We start from the raw sequence: 16,791 nt of genomic DNA, 5'->3' as shown, positions 1-16,791 counted from the left end.
CCCCTCAAGAGAAGAATTGAGCAAAGTCATGGCTGTCCTAAAAACGCGCTATGGGTGCCAGAAACACTTTATTTTTCCACGCCATGGAATTCTGGCTCAAGAGAAGACGTGCTTTTAAGAGTCCATCCCCCACACATTCACATCATAACACACAAACATACTCTTAATCTTTCTAGACTCTCATATTGGGTCGTTTTGTTACGTCAGTCAGACCACCTATTAGACCATCACTTAGAAAAGGCTCTCATCCAGAAGGGTTTACATTCATTTACATGCTTTTGTCTACTTCACACTTAAGAAGATTTTTTTTTCAATTTACAATAATAAACTACAGTACTGTAATGGTTTTGGTTATGATTTTTTTTTAAATACCAGGCAATACTGTGGTTTCAGATTCGAAAATGTTCTCAAAGTGTTCATTTACCAACAATGCAGGAGTGCCTGTTGATTGACTGACTTTGGTTGCATTTTAATCTGCTTAGCAAAGTAAAGATCTTAAACTCAAACAAAAGTGAGATTCAAATCCTCATGGAAAAGTGTTTTTCTTTGGACGTTTTTACAGGAGATGCTCTGCACAATGTTTCACTCAAAGAAAGGTGGTCTGTTCACTGTTTTGTTTGACTTTTTATTTTTACGCTTCAAACCCATCAACTCTTCGGCGTCATCACCGGGCCTGTTCCACCTTGTTTTCTTTGAAGTAAAATATATATTTTTTGTACCAGAACACTGTGCAGACCACTTCTTGTAAAATACTCGCTTTGCTTGTCAAGCACCTGTGTTTAATATTTGTTTTGGATGCCCACACCTACTCCATCTTTAATATGAGTGTCCGTAGGCATCACTCATATTATCCACCTATGCAGGTACAAGTGTGACCGACCAAATTAACATCCCCATATGTTTGTTATTTCATAGGATTAAGGTTATTACGTTATTGTAGCATAATGAATAATAATACTAACAAAATTTACTATCAGCTAGCAATAACAAGCAAGTGGTAGTAGCCTACATGTTTTCTTCTGCCACACACAGAGAACATTGCATGTGGATTTGTTTTTACAGTTTTACAGGTCCAGCAAACAATGTTTCATTGCATTGTGTGTGTGGTCCTATGATGGCATAACCATCACTAGAGTTGTGGGTGTGCCCTGACTGTCATGCCAAAGAGCCTGGCATATTTGGTGCATTAGTCAGAAGAACCCCAGTTCAGTACCCCCAAGGCCCAGGTTTGAGATCCCGGCGGGTCAACTCTTCTCTTCTTCGCTAGCCGTCCAATAGTTCTAAATTAGTGCTACTCAAAGGAGGCGCTACAGACCCCCAAGGGGCGTTGAGGAGCCCTAGGGGGCGTTGAGAAGGATACAGCTGAGTGGAGGCAGGACTTACAGTAGTTCCCATTGGGGGGCACACTATTGTATTTTTCAATACTAAGGGGGGCATTGGCAGGGTTATGCTGAGTTAAAGGGAGCGTTTGTTCAAAAAAGGTTGAGAACCACTGTTCTAAATAGAAATGTATCCAGTGAATGCTTTGTTATGTGATGTCTCTCTGCAGTCTTGCAGTGGGCATGTCAGAGTACTTGTGTAACTGATACTCTATTTCTCTGCATTGCTTGGCCAGTCAGTGCATTGTTATGGATTATTACTATTGTTAAAATTTGATAGATAAAGAATCCGACAGCTTAATATGAGGGTTTACAGCACATCTGACCTATTGCTGGTTAATGTCTATACTAGGCCTAGGACAGAATAGGAGGCCCCTGTGCCCCACTCCTCAGTAAAATATTCATCTGGTGTCCGGGTGAAGGCTATCGCAGGCCAGAGTAAACAGGTAGCGCTCTATATTTCCAAGGTTGGAATCAGAATTTGCGAACATGGGATGGTTTTTTTTTTCCTTCAAAAGGCTGGCCGCCAGCATAGAGCTGTGTGCCTTCTTTCTTTGTGGTAAATCATGAACTACTGTGTCTGGACTGGTCTGGGTTGGGCGGACGTGTTTAAGAAAGCCAGATCTGTTCTTCCCCAAAGAAAATCCAAAGACAACAGATTCCACTCCAATCTCTTGCTCATGTGTTTACAACGCATATGCATATCTTTTTAAAAATATAAATATTTTTAGGGGCATCTATGCTTTTATTTGATAGGACAGTCTGAGATGGTGACAGGAAGCGAGTGGGACAGAGAGACGGGGTGGGATCGGGAAATGACCCCGGTCGGACTCGAACTCCCCGTGGCGTGGGCATGCAAGCCCAAATGTGGGGGGCTTAGCGCGCTGCGCCACGACGCCCCCCGCATATGCATATCTATGGCTGACATCTGGACAGACGAACGGCATGGGTCAAATTCTCCTGTAAAAAATCCTCTGCATGCGCAAGTTCTCTTCTTTTTAGGTCTTTTTCGACTTTATTTGATAGGACAGAGTGAGAGGTGGACAGGAAGTGAATTGGGAGAGAGACTGGGAGGGGTCAGCAAAGGGGCCGGGATTCGAACCCGGGTCGGCCGCATAGCAGACGAGTGCCCTACTGCTAGGCCACAGCAGGGCCAACGCATATGCATATACATGCTGACGTCTGGACAGACAAACGGTGTGTGTATAATTTTCCTGGGGAAAAAATCCTCTGCATGCTCAAGTTCTCATCTTCCACCAACACAGAATTAGTCTACCATTGTGGATGTGGAATAAGAATGAGAGACTTGGAAAATACATTTCATTTCAATAGGCTTTAAAATGAAATCTCAATTTGAGAAGGTAATATTGATGATATGACTTAATTACAATAAATCACATATTATTTAATGGCTTTGCCATAGCCGTCCATTTCACAGATGTCTGCTCCATTATTTGAGGCAATGGGATTTAGTTGTGAGCATAAATGAGTGGGTGAGAGACAGAGGTGAGCGAAGTAACAGACCATAAAGTAGGGGTGAGACTAGAGACCTTGGAATCCAGAGTGAACTTCTCACTCAAAAATGATATTCTATATAGCCAATCCAGCCTGGACCAAACCAGCGCCTTTCCTTTTCCAACATGCGAGGGCTCGCTTCCAAGTCTATCAACGGGGCGCGCTGAAGGTCAAACAGAGCAAGCCCCATTTATTTCCTGAGAAGCTGCTAACTCTCCAGGTTAGAAGATTAGAAGGCGCCATTCTGAAACTTTGCAGGTTTAAATTGTTAAACCTGCAAAGTTTCAGAATGGCGCATTCTAATCTTCTAACCTGGAGAGTTAGCAGCTTCTCAGGAAATAAAAGGGGCTTGCTCTGTTGAACAAGTTCAAGTTCAAACAACAACTTGAAACATCACGAAACAGCCACTTTCCTGAGTTTTTCCTCCTTTGATTATTTTGTGGTTGCCTATCTGAGAAAGCTGTCTAGGTTAGAGGAAGGCATTATTCTGAACTTTGCAGCTTAACTTGAAAGATCATGAAACAGTGAATGTTTTTCTGCAAGTGATTGTTTTGTGGTTGCCTATCTGAGAAAGCTGTTTAGGAACTTTGCAGCTTAACTCGAAAGATCACGAAACAGTTTTTCTGCAAGTGATTGTTTTGTGGTTGCCTGTTGGAGACGTTGTTAACTCTCCAGGTTAGAAGGAACCATTCTGAACTTTGCTGGTTACTTGAAAGATCACGAAACAGGGTTATTGTATTTTTCCACCAGTGATTGCTTGGTGGTTGCCTATCTGAGACATTTTTGCTCCCCAGGTTAGAAGACGGCATGCATTCTGAACGTTGCAGATTTTTCTCACCACACCAGTGACTGTTTTGTGGTTGCCCATCGATCTGAAAAAGCTGTTAGTGGTCCAGGTTAGAAGAAGACATTCTGAACTTTGCAGGTTTACGTGAAAGATCACGAAACAGTCTGTGTTTTTTTTCTCCTTTTCACCCTGTGATTGTTTTGTGGTTGCCTGGAGCAAATGATGGAAGATTTTTCGGGGTGCAGACTTGGTCTTGGAGGGTTGCAAGGTGTCAAGGGCCAACATGGTAATCGAAAACAATTCCTGAAAAGAAAATGGGAGGATAGTTCTTCATCTTCCTTTCCGAAGAGGAATGGGAGCGGATGTCATGCCATGGGCCAAGAGACGTTTGACTTCCCCAAAGCCAAAGGAACAGAAGAAAAAATATAAAAGAACTCTGTGGTCTCCATCCTGCATTTCACATCCAAGGTCAATATATTCAAGTGTGGACTTCGGCTTGAGAGGGCTTAGTGAGATACTAATGGAGAGAGAGAAAGAGAGAGACTTGAACTTCTGAGAACTACTTGGATGTTTTTTGTGTACTTCAAGAGGGTGTGGCTGGCCCTGCCATAGCCAACTGGTAGGGCACTCGTCTGCCATTCAGCCAACCCAGGTTTGATTCCCGTCCCGGGTCATTTGCCGACCCCTCCCCATCTCTCTCCCCATTCGCTTCCTGTCCACCTCTCATACGGTCCTGTCAATTAAGTCGAAAAAGACCCCCAAAAAATCATTAAAAAAACGAGGGTGTGGTTGTTAGGTGACCCTCTGCTATGTTATCAAGCTCGTCGGGGCCTACAGTATGAAAAGAAACCGCGGCGACTGCGAGCTTTTGAAGTGCAACATTCCCCGAGTCTGCTGCTGGGTCTCTGTTTTGGCTGTCAGCTTGCATTAGGCGCCCAATAAATACCCCCTTGACACACTGAGGTTCAAATATTTTGGTCTGCCAGCAGTATTTTACTTTGCTCTAATGTTACAGGTATCACAGTATGTTTTGCAGTGTTAATTTAGCACTTACAGAGAAGGACTTGAGTAAGAGTGATAAATTCGACCCATGTCACATTGAAGTTCAAATATTTTGGTCTGCCCTACTTTCCTTACTTATGTTTCAGCTATTTCGGCTTCTGAAATGTTCACAGTGTGTTGATGTGCTGTCTTAGGCAAGGTTTATACTGTATGTGGTAACCAAACTGACAAATGTCCGTATGATGCTTATGTTCATATGCGCTTGTATTCCAAATCACTACTTTGTATGTGTTGCAGAATTACATGCACCACAGATAGTAACAAGAGGACAGTCATCCTAAATAGACTGTATATGATTTAAAGGACTACAGTTGGTAAGTCAAGTTAAGTCAGTGCTAATGTTTCCATTTTGGACTACATCACTGACTGCATATTCACCAGTTTATAATACATCCATTGTGTGTGTGTGTGTGTGTGTCTGTGTGTCTGTGTGTGTGTCTGTGTGTGTGGACACACGCGCTCGCACACGTGTGTGTGTGTGTGAACACGTACACATGCGTGCGTGTGTCCGTGCGCGTGTGTGCACGCATGTGTGTGTCCAAGTTTTGTGTGTGTGTTTTTCCATGTCTGTTTCTGCTCCCATGTGTGTTTTCTGTTTGAAACTCTGTGCCAGTAGTGAATCGTTGGAGAAAATCTGGCCCTGTCCCAGCAGTACCCCTTTGCCATGTCAGCCTGCCTCTCTGTCTATCTGCCTGCATGCCTGCCTCTCTGTCTATCTGCCTGCATGCCTGTCTCTCTGTCTGTCTGTCTGTCTGTCTGCCTGCCTCTCTGTCTGTCTGCCTGCCTGCCTCTCTGTCTATCTGCCTGCATGCCTGCCTCTTTGTCTATCTGCCTGCATGCCTGTCTCTCTGTCTGTCTGTCTGCCTGCCTGCCTCTCTGTCTGTATGCCTGTCTGCCTCTCTGTCTGTCTGCCTGCCTGCCTGCCTCTCTGTCTATCTGCCTGCATGCCTGTCTCTTTGTCTGTCTATCTGCCTGCCTGCCTCTCTGTCTGTCTGCCTGCCTGCCTCTCTGTCTATCTGCCTGCATGCCTGTCTCTCTGTCTGTCTGCCTGCCTGCCTCTCTGTCTATCTGCCTGCATGCCTGTCTCTCTGTCTGTCTATCTGCTTGCCTGCCTGCCTGCCTGCCTGCCTGCCTGTCTGACGGTGCATACACACCAACGGCGCGGACGTCCACAGTACCTCCACTTCACGTGTCCGTTATCAGTCCGAAACAGTTAGAATGCATGAAAACAGATCATGCCTTGCACACAGGAACGCGGTGTAAGCGAAAATAGAACTCGAGTCTATTTTCCTGCGCGGACGTCCACGTTCAATGCGCGGCTCCCATTGAAAATTAATGGCTACTGCCCGCGGATAGAACGTGGACGTTAACTGTGCAGTGTGAAAGGCAGCCTCTCGGACTCGCACTGCTCATGGAGACAATAAGGAAACGTGCCGTCTGTGTGTGTATGTACCGTGACTGTTTGTCTGTCTGCCTGCCTGTCTCTTTGTCTGCCTGTCTGTCTGCCTGCTTGCTTGCCTGCCCACCCACCTCACCCACATTCTGTCTGTATGCCTGCCTATCTGCCTGCCTGTCTCTCTGTCTGTCTGTCTGCCTGCCAGCGTGTTTGTCTGCCTGCCTGTCTGTTTGTTTGCCTACCTGCCATCCCACTTACCCGCACACCTGCATGTCTGCCTGCCTGCTTGCTTGCCCACCCACCTAAAGGGCAGATTATAGTTCCGCAACGGCGCCTGTTGGTTACGGTCGCTAACCACTGTTGACGTTATAGATCTGCGCACAAGGTTTCATGTCGTTAGCCACATTTGGCTACATAGCTACAAGGCTACAGTACAGTAGTCAGATGCAGGCATTGTGCCGCGAGTGCTAAACTGATGTATTGTTTGTTTGTTACTTACTAATTATTCAGTCATTGTAGCTTCATTTATTTACACACACTAGAAAGAAAGCGTTCGTATTCCACAGAATATTGACAGTTTGGCTCTCGAAAGCGTTCGTATTCCACAGAATATTGACAGTTTGGCTCTCGAAAGCGTTTGTATTCCACAGAATATTGACAGTTTGGCTCTCGCCTTTTCTCTGCGACCTTCGCAACCGTCTGTCACGTAGTTAGGATTATTTTGAGGCGCGCGACGACGGTTGCAGAGCCTCTGCGCGTGGTCGCGCACAGACAGTTGCACAGGCTCTGCAACCGTCAGCGTCAATAAGTATAAATTGGCCTTAACACACATACTGTCTGTATGCCTGCCTATCTGCTTGTCTGCTTGTCTACCTACCTCTTTGTCTATCTGCTTGCCTGCCTGTCTCTGTCTGTCTGTCTGCCTACCTGTATGTTTGTCTGCCTGCTTGTCTGCCTACCTGCTTGCCCATCTGCGTGCCTGCCTACCCGCCCACCTGCCTGCCAACCCACCTACCTGCCTGCTGCCTGCCTGCAGAGGCATATCTTGTCACCAGGCAGGCAGCCTCTTGGGGCCCCCAAAGCTACAGGTGGTGAATAACAGCTAAGACAATAAACTGCAGTAGTGATCTGTTGCAAATATTCAAGATTTAGAATTTTTGATTGAGGCCCCAACTTATCCTAGAATCGCCTCTGCCTGTCTGCCCGCCCGCCTGCCTCAGCTCTGACTGGTGAAGGCAGTGCCCGTGTAGCCGTAAAATGTTGTTCTAAAGACGGCTTCCAGACCACAAAGTCTCAGTTTGCTCCGGCGAGCTGCAGCCAAAGGGTGTTGGAGTTAAACAAACACGTGCACCTGTCTACCATGCATAAGGAACCACTAGCTCTGCTTGATTAAACAAGGGGCCCAGGCACAGCTGGACTGGTCATCTGGCATATAGGGCATTTTCCCGGTGGGCCGACAGTCATCAGGGGCCGATGCTATTGTTTTTTGGGTTTTTTGTTTGTTTGTTTTTTTTGTTACCCTTAGAAACCACCCAACCATTTAGATGGGGCAGCCCATAGAGTTCTTCAGCGTTGACGTCAACTTGTATGCGGCGTTTGGACTTCCGGTTCTATGGCGATTTTTTTACATTGCAACACGCCATAGAGATTCAGGTTTGGCAAAAATATAAGTTGCACGACAACAACGAACATTAGCGTGTCCCCGCATCCCTTTCTCATTAGTGGAACGGATCGTATCATCATGTTGGTGTATTCACATGTTAAATCATGACGATTTTAATTCAATATTGCTAACCCTTTTCTGATCATTAAAACTTCCGAACTACATGCTTTCCTTTGGTTGCCATGGGTACAACCCTCCGCACGTACATGACGTTAGATACAGGCGCCGCTTCTATAGTCGCCAAAAGTTTCCGGGTTTAGCATATGGACGCAACATCGTATTTATGTCGAAGTTTGACACAAAATGATCAACCATGTCATACCTACAGCCTATTTTTAACACCCTCGACAGTTTGCGGGGGTTCGCTAAGCGCGTGCTTGCACTCGGAGCTTATTTGAAACTGGCCCCTATTCATTCCCAATGGAGGCCGGAAGCCGATACGAACCAGGAAGTCCTTAAATGCTAACATGAAAGACTACAATCTACTACATGCTTCCGCGTTACTGAAGAACTCTATTAGCCCATTCGTTAAAATCGACCCTGGACTGAGCCAATCATAATGTCGTAGAAAACAGGGGGCTGTGTGAGGCGTTGGTCTACACCAAAAATGCCTGGGTCATTTTCTGGTCCCAGTCCAACCCTGGGACCAGGCCCCCGCACCTTTTCTGTGCCACTGTCAGTCATTGGTGGGGGAAGGGGATGCTGGTGATGTGGAGGGTGGGGTATACTTTGAGGGAAATGGTCATGGCTTACTGTATATCATTTTTTCCACCAAGACTGCATGGGATTATAAAATGGAAGTTATAGACGATGTGTACATACAGTACTTCCTCAATTCTGAACAGTTCAGGAGCACACTAATTATTGTTTTTTTTTTTTTAAGCTACTGTATGGATAGCTTGATTAAAGGAAGATCCCCACCCCCCACCCCCCCTCACTTTCCGTTGCCAGGGATTATGAAGCGGTAGTTAAAGTAGACGTGCATACATACTTCCTCAATTCTCAACAGCATGCAGCATATGCAGGCCCGCCGACAGGGGGGACAAACAGGTATGTTGTCCCAGGCCCAGGGATGTAGGGGGCCCAGAATTGGGTCCCAATTACATTATATGTATTGGGTTGGGGGCCCTTTCAGATTACTTTGTCCTCGACCCAGCAAAAGCTATCAGCTGCCCCGAGCATTTGCAAGGATATAAAGCCCTTAACACAGAGCCTATGTTATAACCCTAAAATCACCCAAATTATAATGGCTATGCCTAATCTGTTACTTAAGGCTCGGCAATGTCCTAGCAATGATGTTATGATGCAGTTAAGTATTTTCAGCAAACTGTGAATAGGCTTGCCGGATACTCCATATGCAGTAAGAGACTACGACACTCTTCACTTGGCAAAATTGAAGACTCCCCCCTTAACCCCCCCTTCCCAGCATCAGCATCCGGACCACATCCAGAAGAGCACAGCATGCGTCAGCAGAGTTCCACAGTTCCAAACTTTAATGGATTAGTGCAAGAACAGAACAGGCCTCTTTCATCATCAGACTGATCTGGTGCAAAGCCAAGGCCTCACACCGACTTAGAGAACTAATGGAAATTCATGATATTATTATTTATTCTATTTTTAGGGGATGTTGTGCCTTTTATTGATAGGAAAATTAAGGTTATGGACAAGAGGAAAGTGTGAGAGAGAGATAGGGTAGGGCCTGGGAAATGACCCAAGCCGGACTTGAACCTGGGCCCCCACGGGTAAGTAGCCGGATCATGGTATGAGGCATGATGCGCCACTGCAACCCACAAGACATTTTGGCTTAATATTTTCAATCCATAATGACTTTTTCAGGCATTTTTAAAGGTGGTCTGTCTAAATGTGAAAGGGGTTTTGCAATGTAGCCTACCTCATTTCTTCAGATATGCACAGGGTGCACGCTCCATGATTCATTCTGTCAGGCTATATTCAAGATATTCACAGATCAAATATGGGCTTCAACACAACACCGCCAGCATGTTTCAGGGGTGATAGACTACTTCATTTCTTGAGGTCATTTACAGAAACCTCTCTTCCCCTTCCAGCAATCACAGTGATCAGCAAATGGCTCATCAACAGCGACACTGTAGCTATCATAAACAACCAAATGACTATCGATAGCTTCTCGTCTACACTTGAAATAGTCATCCGGATCAATGGTAAAGTCAAGTGAACATAGCATACTGTGTGCAACAGTACGGGTCAGAAGGTGACTCATTTGATGTATAGCCTAAATATCAATCAGCCGCACTAAAAGTGACTCAGAGAGCCGCCTAGGGGTTGTACTTGCGCGCGCGATATAAAACGCTGAAGAAGTTCATGAGGAGTTTCCAAGTGCACGAGATGGAATAGAAGCTTCACGTGTCAATTCCCAGACCTGCAAAACGCCAAGAAGAAAATGGGATAAATTAAAACCAGACTTAATTGATTAAAATGGTGCAGGGTAAACACAGTTGAGGACTTGTGTTTGCGTAAACCTCGCCGTGCGCGTTTGGATTATTTCGAGGTGTTCTTTGGATAAAACACGTTGGAGACAACGGCAGAGGAGAATCGTCCGTGACTCCTCAGCGTGGATATTCCTTTCCAGGGGATACAGTAAATAATGGTGAGTTTTCCACCCCGACAAGTTCTTATTTCATGTTCTTATAAGTTATTTGCAAACGTTACTCGTTTACCATAGCAGAAGGGAAACTTCTGCAAACAATAGCTCGATTGCACAATTTACCATGTCTGACAAAATTCCTGGGTTTACGGTTAAGATGAGTGTGTGTTCATAAGGGAGTCTGGTTTTGGACGCAGACAGACACAACTATTTGTTGCTTTTCCCGATGGAGGAGGAAATATTCAGTGTTCCACAAACAAATGTCCTTTACCACGTTTACAAAACACGAACCCTGTCTGTCAAAGCAAGAATTATTCTGAGCCACCTGCTTTGGGTGAGCCCGTTTCATTTTCACAAAATCCAGTAGCAGTAACCAGTAACCTATGAAGTGTCACAAATTGAGTTGCATATAATAGTTTTAATGAGTTAAGACATGGCCCCTGTTATACATTTGCTGTAACCAGAATGGCAATGAACAAGTCGTAATGTACAGTATTACTAATGCCTATGACACAGTGAAGTCTTTTCATTGGTAAGATAGGTACACCCTTCCACTGGCGACACAGTGCATATCAGCAGTGCAGAAGAGGCTACACCATTTGATTTATTATAAACAAAAGATCTGAAGGAGACCAGGAGCTACCTTTGACTATAATCACCCTTGATAAATTAATGAATGTGTTATTATCTGAGCTGTACCTCCAACCAACCCACTACTGGCCATCTTCCCCAACAGCAGTATAAATGTTGCATAACTCAAATTTTAAGATACTGTGCATGTATAATAAGTTTGGATAATTTATTTTAAAATAAAAAAGTCTTTAGAAGAAGAAGACCATGAGAAACCTTTGTCTATGAGTCACCTTTGTCACCTTTTATAAAAAAAAGGTTGGACAGGTTGCAGAAGTTGTACAGTGTCCCTTTAAGCTGCATGCATATTTGGCTTAAATAATTTGTTTGAATATATAGAAAGTAAACTGAAGAAGAGCAACCTTATTATATAATGAATATAAGATAAATTAATTCATTCATTATAATCTGAGGCGTCTCTCCAACCCTCTGTGGGCCGTTTGGCTGTCCTCCCCCGACAGCAGCTGTACAGTCAGTCAGACTACGTACGATGATTAAAATTTTCCATTCACTTCCACCTGTCAGTGCAGAATGCTGACCACAATATATTGTGCTGCTGCCGAATGTATGCCAATTAATTCGCGAATGTCCTGTCCTTTTTCTCATTTGACTGTCGAGAGAGAGAACACACATTTCCCCAGATGTAGGAGTAAATTGTGTATTTTTTTGTTTGGTTAAAATACTCTTGAAGAAATGTAAACCAATCTTTTGCTTTGAGCCAAGCCTGACAGAATAGCATCTGTTGTGTTTATTTTGTTTGTATTTTATTTCATCAACAGATCTCAAAAGATTTTTAAGTGGGGGCATCATTTCTCAGGGGGTATAAGGGGCCCGTTGATCGACATCCCAAGCCTAAAACCCCCACACCCGATAATCCTTAAGAAATAATTTCATTGTGTTTTTAAACACATATTACGTATATAATTTATGCTGATTCTGAACTCCCTAATCTTAAATCCACTCTCCGAAAAAGTGCCTTTGTCACATTTTTGTGCCTTTGCCTTTCTTTACTGATACATATCATCATTTCCCCTGCAGTACTCAGGACAACAAAAACGTATCTGAAAATGGGCCTTCATCACTGTTAAAAGGGTCTTTAATATGACAACACCTTCTCGATGATGAACGCCCTAAGCCTAAGAGCCCCTACACCCAATAACAATTTCATTGTAATTAACAAAAACAGCATTACTTATTTTACTTATATTGTTTTTCCTTATTTTGAACGGCACCAATGTTTAACCCAAAGTTAAGCCACGGCCTTAGTTGTCTGGGGTCTTTACTGTTGCATGACAATATTATTTTCTTGCACAATCCCAGACTACAAAAAAAAGATTTATGTCTTTGTCACTTATAATGGGGTATTTACAGATATACAACATTATTCTCACTGATAATGGCTCCTTCCTGACACATAACGACATTGGTGCCCCACTGCTGCAGTATCCCTTAATGTTGATGGATGTCCCCAGTCTAAAAGCTGCTGCACCCCAGTAATAATTTAATTGCAATTCACATATACAGTGTATTACTGTAGTATGTTTCCTGATTCTCCGATGTTTGGGTCTTTCTGTCTTTGTGTCTTTTTTTGCTGATACATAACAACATTGTTTCCCTGCTGCTTCAGTATCCCTTCTGGTTGACGGACGTCTCCGGCCTAAAAGCCCCGTGAGTGATGTTATCGGTGCACCACTGCAACTGCTCATCGGGCCCCCTCATCGGACCTCCGTCGCTCCAGCTGACAGCAGCAGGAGGAGGAGGAGAAGAGGAGGACAGGGCGGCCATGTCCGCCCTCTCCACAGATCACCACCAGGTAGGGTATTATATACAAGGCTGTGCATTTCACCCAATTTCTTTTGGTCTTTTTTTAAACTTTATTTGATAGGGCAGTGTGACAGGTGGACAGGAAGCGAATTGGGAGAGAGATGGGGAGGGGTCGGCAAAGGACCCGGGCCGGGAATCGTACCCTGGTCAGCCGCATGGCAGGCGAGTGCCCTACTGGGTAGCCACGGCAGGAGCTTGGGCCTTTCTTATGGATTTATTTCAACAAGACCATGAAGAGAAAGCTGTAAATGTCAGGGTAGAGGGAGATGTGGTCATAGTGGTGTAGTACTGTGATAGTAAAGTTTTTTCAGTGACTATTCCACTGGTGGAACGGTGTGTGTTAAGGGGCTAGGTGTTGAATTAACACTGTACTGTGTGGGCCCTACTGTGGTGCTAACGGTAGGGCACTCGTCGGCTATGCGGCTGACCTGGGTTCTATTCCCGGCCCGTATCCTTTGCCGACCCTTCCCCGTCTCTCTCTCTCTCCTCATTTGCTTCCTGTCATGTCTTCATTATCCTGTCTCAAAATAAAGGCAAAAATGGCCCTACTGTGGGCAAATGGTAGGACACTTGTCTTCTATGCGTCCGACCCGGGTTCGATTACCTGCCCGGATCCTTTCCCCTCCTCTCTCTCCTCTTTTGCTTCCTGTCATGTCTACACTGTCCTGTGAATGAATGAATGAATGTCTCAAAATAAAGGCAACAATGCCCGTAAAAATAAAAGAAAATAATAATAGAATAATAATAATACAAAATAACAAAATAAAATAAAAAACCTCACTATGCTGTGTGTGCTTGTACTTGTACAGGGCACCATCAACATCACCCTGGATAACAAGCCCCCGGCCAGTGGCATCATCGTGGCCGGTCTCTCCATGACGCTCGGCGTCCTCTCCAACATTGTGGCGCTCATCATCCTGGCCAACGCCACCAAGCACGTGCGCCGGCGCTCCAAGGCCACCTTCCTGCTCTTCGCCACCTCCCTGGTGGCCACCGACTTCGCCGGCCACATCATCCCCGGCGCCCTGGTGCTGCGGCTCTACTTGGCGGGCGGCGCCTATCCGCAGGACTACGACTCGTCCGACCCGCTGTGCCAGTTCCTGGGCGGCAGCATGGTGTTTTTCGGACTCTGCCCGCTGTTCCTGGGCTGCGCCATGGCTGCCGAGCGCTGCCTGGGCGTGACGCAGCCTCTGTTGCATGCGCGCCTGGTCAGCACCACGCGCACCAAGTTGTCCCTCTCGGCGGTGTGGTTGGCGGCATTGTGCGTGGCCCTACTACCCTGCTTTCAGCTGGGCTCGTATAAGTACCAGCACCCGGGCACGTGGTGCTTCATCAACGTCTTTGAGGACACGCGGCAGGCCGATGTGGCGTTCGTGATGCTGTTCTCGGGCCTGGGGCTGGCGTCGCTGGCGGTGGCGTTTGTGTGCAACACCATCAGCGGGCTGACCCTGGTGCGGGCGCGGGTGCGGAGGAATTCGTCATACATGGGCCACCACCGGCGCACGTCGGCCAAGTCGCACGACATCGAGATGGTGGTGCAGCTGGTGGGGATCATGGTCACTTCCTGTATATGCTGGAGCCCCCTGCTGGTGAGTTGGAGGAAATGGCCTGTTGTTTTTATTTTTTCAAACCTGTTGACAAACAAACAAACAAAAAATTGTATTATAGTATTTCAGGTAGGCCTATAGGTACTGTTCAAGTTGTGTCATGTTTAAATTGTGTAGCTGGAGCCCCCTGCTGGTAAATCTGAGGAATTAACTCAAACCTGCTGTCAAAAAGTTTTTTTTAAAACTTTACTTTTTAACTTCACTTTTTACTTACATTGTATTTCAAACTCTCTGAATTTAATAAAAATTGATTAACTGCCACATAGAACATACATTGTGACCTGCCTCAAACCTACTGACAAACACCAGCAAGTGTAAGTGCTGTAGGACTGAACAGAGAGGAGGGCCGTAGTTCTTGAGTTGTAGGCTATGTGAATGTGCTGTTTTGTAGAGAGGATAATAATACTAAAGATGAAGTGTCCAGGGAACTCTTTAAAAGGTTAAAACAGCTTTAGTGCATACTAGGCTATTAAAAAGTGCTGTACCCCTGTGTATTTATTCTTGCACCACTAAATATGTGACCTTATATAAAGATAAAAGATTGATTGTTGTTTGTTGCTATTTTTACATAAAATGTTGACACCATGGGTCAAATTTCCATGTTGTCTGATGCCATTTGGCAAAAATAGTTTTCTTTAAAATACATATTTTTAGCTAACTGTATATTTTTAGCTAACTAACCTTGCGTCATCATTTCCATCTTGCTCCAACCAGATCTTCGGGCTGATGACGGTGACCCACTCGTACGGCGACCGCATCGGCGACGACCTGGCCACCTACCGCACGCTGATGATCATGGGCGTCCGCCTGGCCTCCTGGAACCAGATCCTGGACCCCTGGGTCTACATCCTGCTGCGCCGCGCCGTGCTGCGCAAGATCTACATCATCACCAAACGGCAGGCCGACCTCAAGGCCAGCACGCTGCGGCGCTGGGAGATCGGCTCCTTCCCCAGTTCCGAGAAGACCGCCGCCACCGCCGTCAAGAAGGTCTGAGACAGCCATGCGAAAACACAGAAACAAGCAAGCAAACAAGTGTTTGTGGCCCAAAGCAGCTCAAAGTGGACCGCCATCAATAAGGTCTGATGCAGGACTGGACCTGGGACAAAAAAAAATCAGGCCGGGCAAGACCGATCCGCCAGGCATTGAGAGAGACAATGAAGCCTGTGACAATATTTTCAGTCATCCGTTACGAGCTGTTTTGACCTAAACAGGAAAAATGAATATTTAAATCTGACTCGGACAGGTCCGCTGTAGTGGCATGAGGACTGTTGCCATACATTGAGGGGAGGAGCAGGCCAAAATCATCTATAGTGCCCCGGGCAGAATGCCCTGTATGCCTTATGGACAATGCAGCTATGGGTCTGAGACAGCTATTCGAAAATAGGAACCAAGCAAACAAACAAAAAGATACAGATGTTTTTGTGACCCCCATGGGGAAAAGCTCAAAGAGGACCGCCATCAAGACAGACAGACAGCCATCCAGGAAGATCTGACGCTGACAGATTGTTTTCATACCCCCCCCCACCCCCACCCATGGAGATGAATCCATAAACACTCAATGTCATTCTCAAGGAGAAGACTGCTGTCAAGAAGGTCTGAGATTAATGTGGGGGAGAAAAAAAAACAGAAACAAAAACAGAGAAGACAGTCACAAGAACACTTTTCTGAGATCTGACAATAGAAACTCAGAGAAGACCACCGTCAATAAGGTCTGATTTGAGATTGCTGGTGGGGGAAAAGAAAATGTCAAAAGAAAGACATTAAAGAAAGCGATGGATACACAAACAGTGCATTTCTTCCCCAGGTCTGAGAGGAATAACCTGCAAGAAAGTCTGAGGCAAAATAACAGATTAAAAAGACGTTTTTAATTGTTTTCATGAACCCCAAATGGAGATGGATACACAAACGGTCAAAACATTTCTTCGTCAGCTTGGAGAAGGTCTGTTGTAGAAATTAACAGACAAGAATGGACACATCTGTTTTTAAGATTCCAATTGGGAGAAGCTCACAGAAGACCACTGTCAAGAAAATCTGAGATAGACAGCTGTCAAGAAGGTCGGTAACTGATGGGAAGGGAAAAAAAAGACACATCAAGATATTTGCCATTGTTTTCATGGCCCAACATGGCTGCACAAATATTCAATGCATTTCTTCATCATGCAGCTTGGAGAAGACTTGGGACGCAGAAAACAAAAAAGGCCTATTGCTAATCCTTCAAAAAGTAACAGACCCACTGACATACTGGCGCAAGTTGCTACATGTGATAGCAGTGTTGCCAGATGGAAATGCTGAATTATCGTACCAA

General features: G+C 45.3%; 1 protein-coding gene across 1 annotated transcript; it reads left to right on the top strand.

The window, feature by feature from the left end:
- Positions 1-10,147: 10,147 nt before the first annotated feature.
- ptger1a (prostaglandin E receptor 1a (subtype EP1)) lies at positions 10,148-15,602 on the top strand. The gene is made up of 4 exons (XM_063202138.1): positions 10,148-10,428; positions 12,683-12,868; positions 13,689-14,468; positions 15,201-15,602. The coding sequence occupies exons 2-4, from the start codon at positions 12,731-12,733 to the stop codon at positions 15,477-15,479; spliced, it is 1,197 nt and encodes a 398-aa protein (XP_063058208.1). The 5' UTR covers positions 10,148-10,428; positions 12,683-12,730; the 3' UTR covers positions 15,480-15,602.
- Positions 15,603-16,791: the final 1,189 nt, after the last annotated feature.

This window comes from Engraulis encrasicolus, chromosome 1 (genome assembly GCF_034702125.1).
Source record: "Engraulis encrasicolus isolate BLACKSEA-1 chromosome 1, IST_EnEncr_1.0, whole genome shotgun sequence".
Classification (NCBI taxonomy): Eukaryota; Metazoa; Chordata; class Actinopteri; order Clupeiformes; family Engraulidae; genus Engraulis; species Engraulis encrasicolus.
This window is presented reverse-complemented; position numbering and strand designations above follow the sequence as displayed.

Bases quoted from the DNA above. Each gene is read 5' to 3' on its own strand.
- ptger1a (XM_063202138.1), top strand. From the start codon at position 12,731: ATGTTATCGGTGCACCACTGCAACTGCTCATCGGGCCCCCTCATCGGA. The intron at 12,869-13,688 runs GTAGGGTATTAT...GTACTTGTACAG, and splicing joins TCTCCACAGATCACCACCAG to GGCACCATCAACATCACCCT. The intron at 14,469-15,200 runs GTGAGTTGGAGG...TGCTCCAACCAG, and splicing joins TATGCTGGAGCCCCCTGCTG to ATCTTCGGGCTGATGACGGT.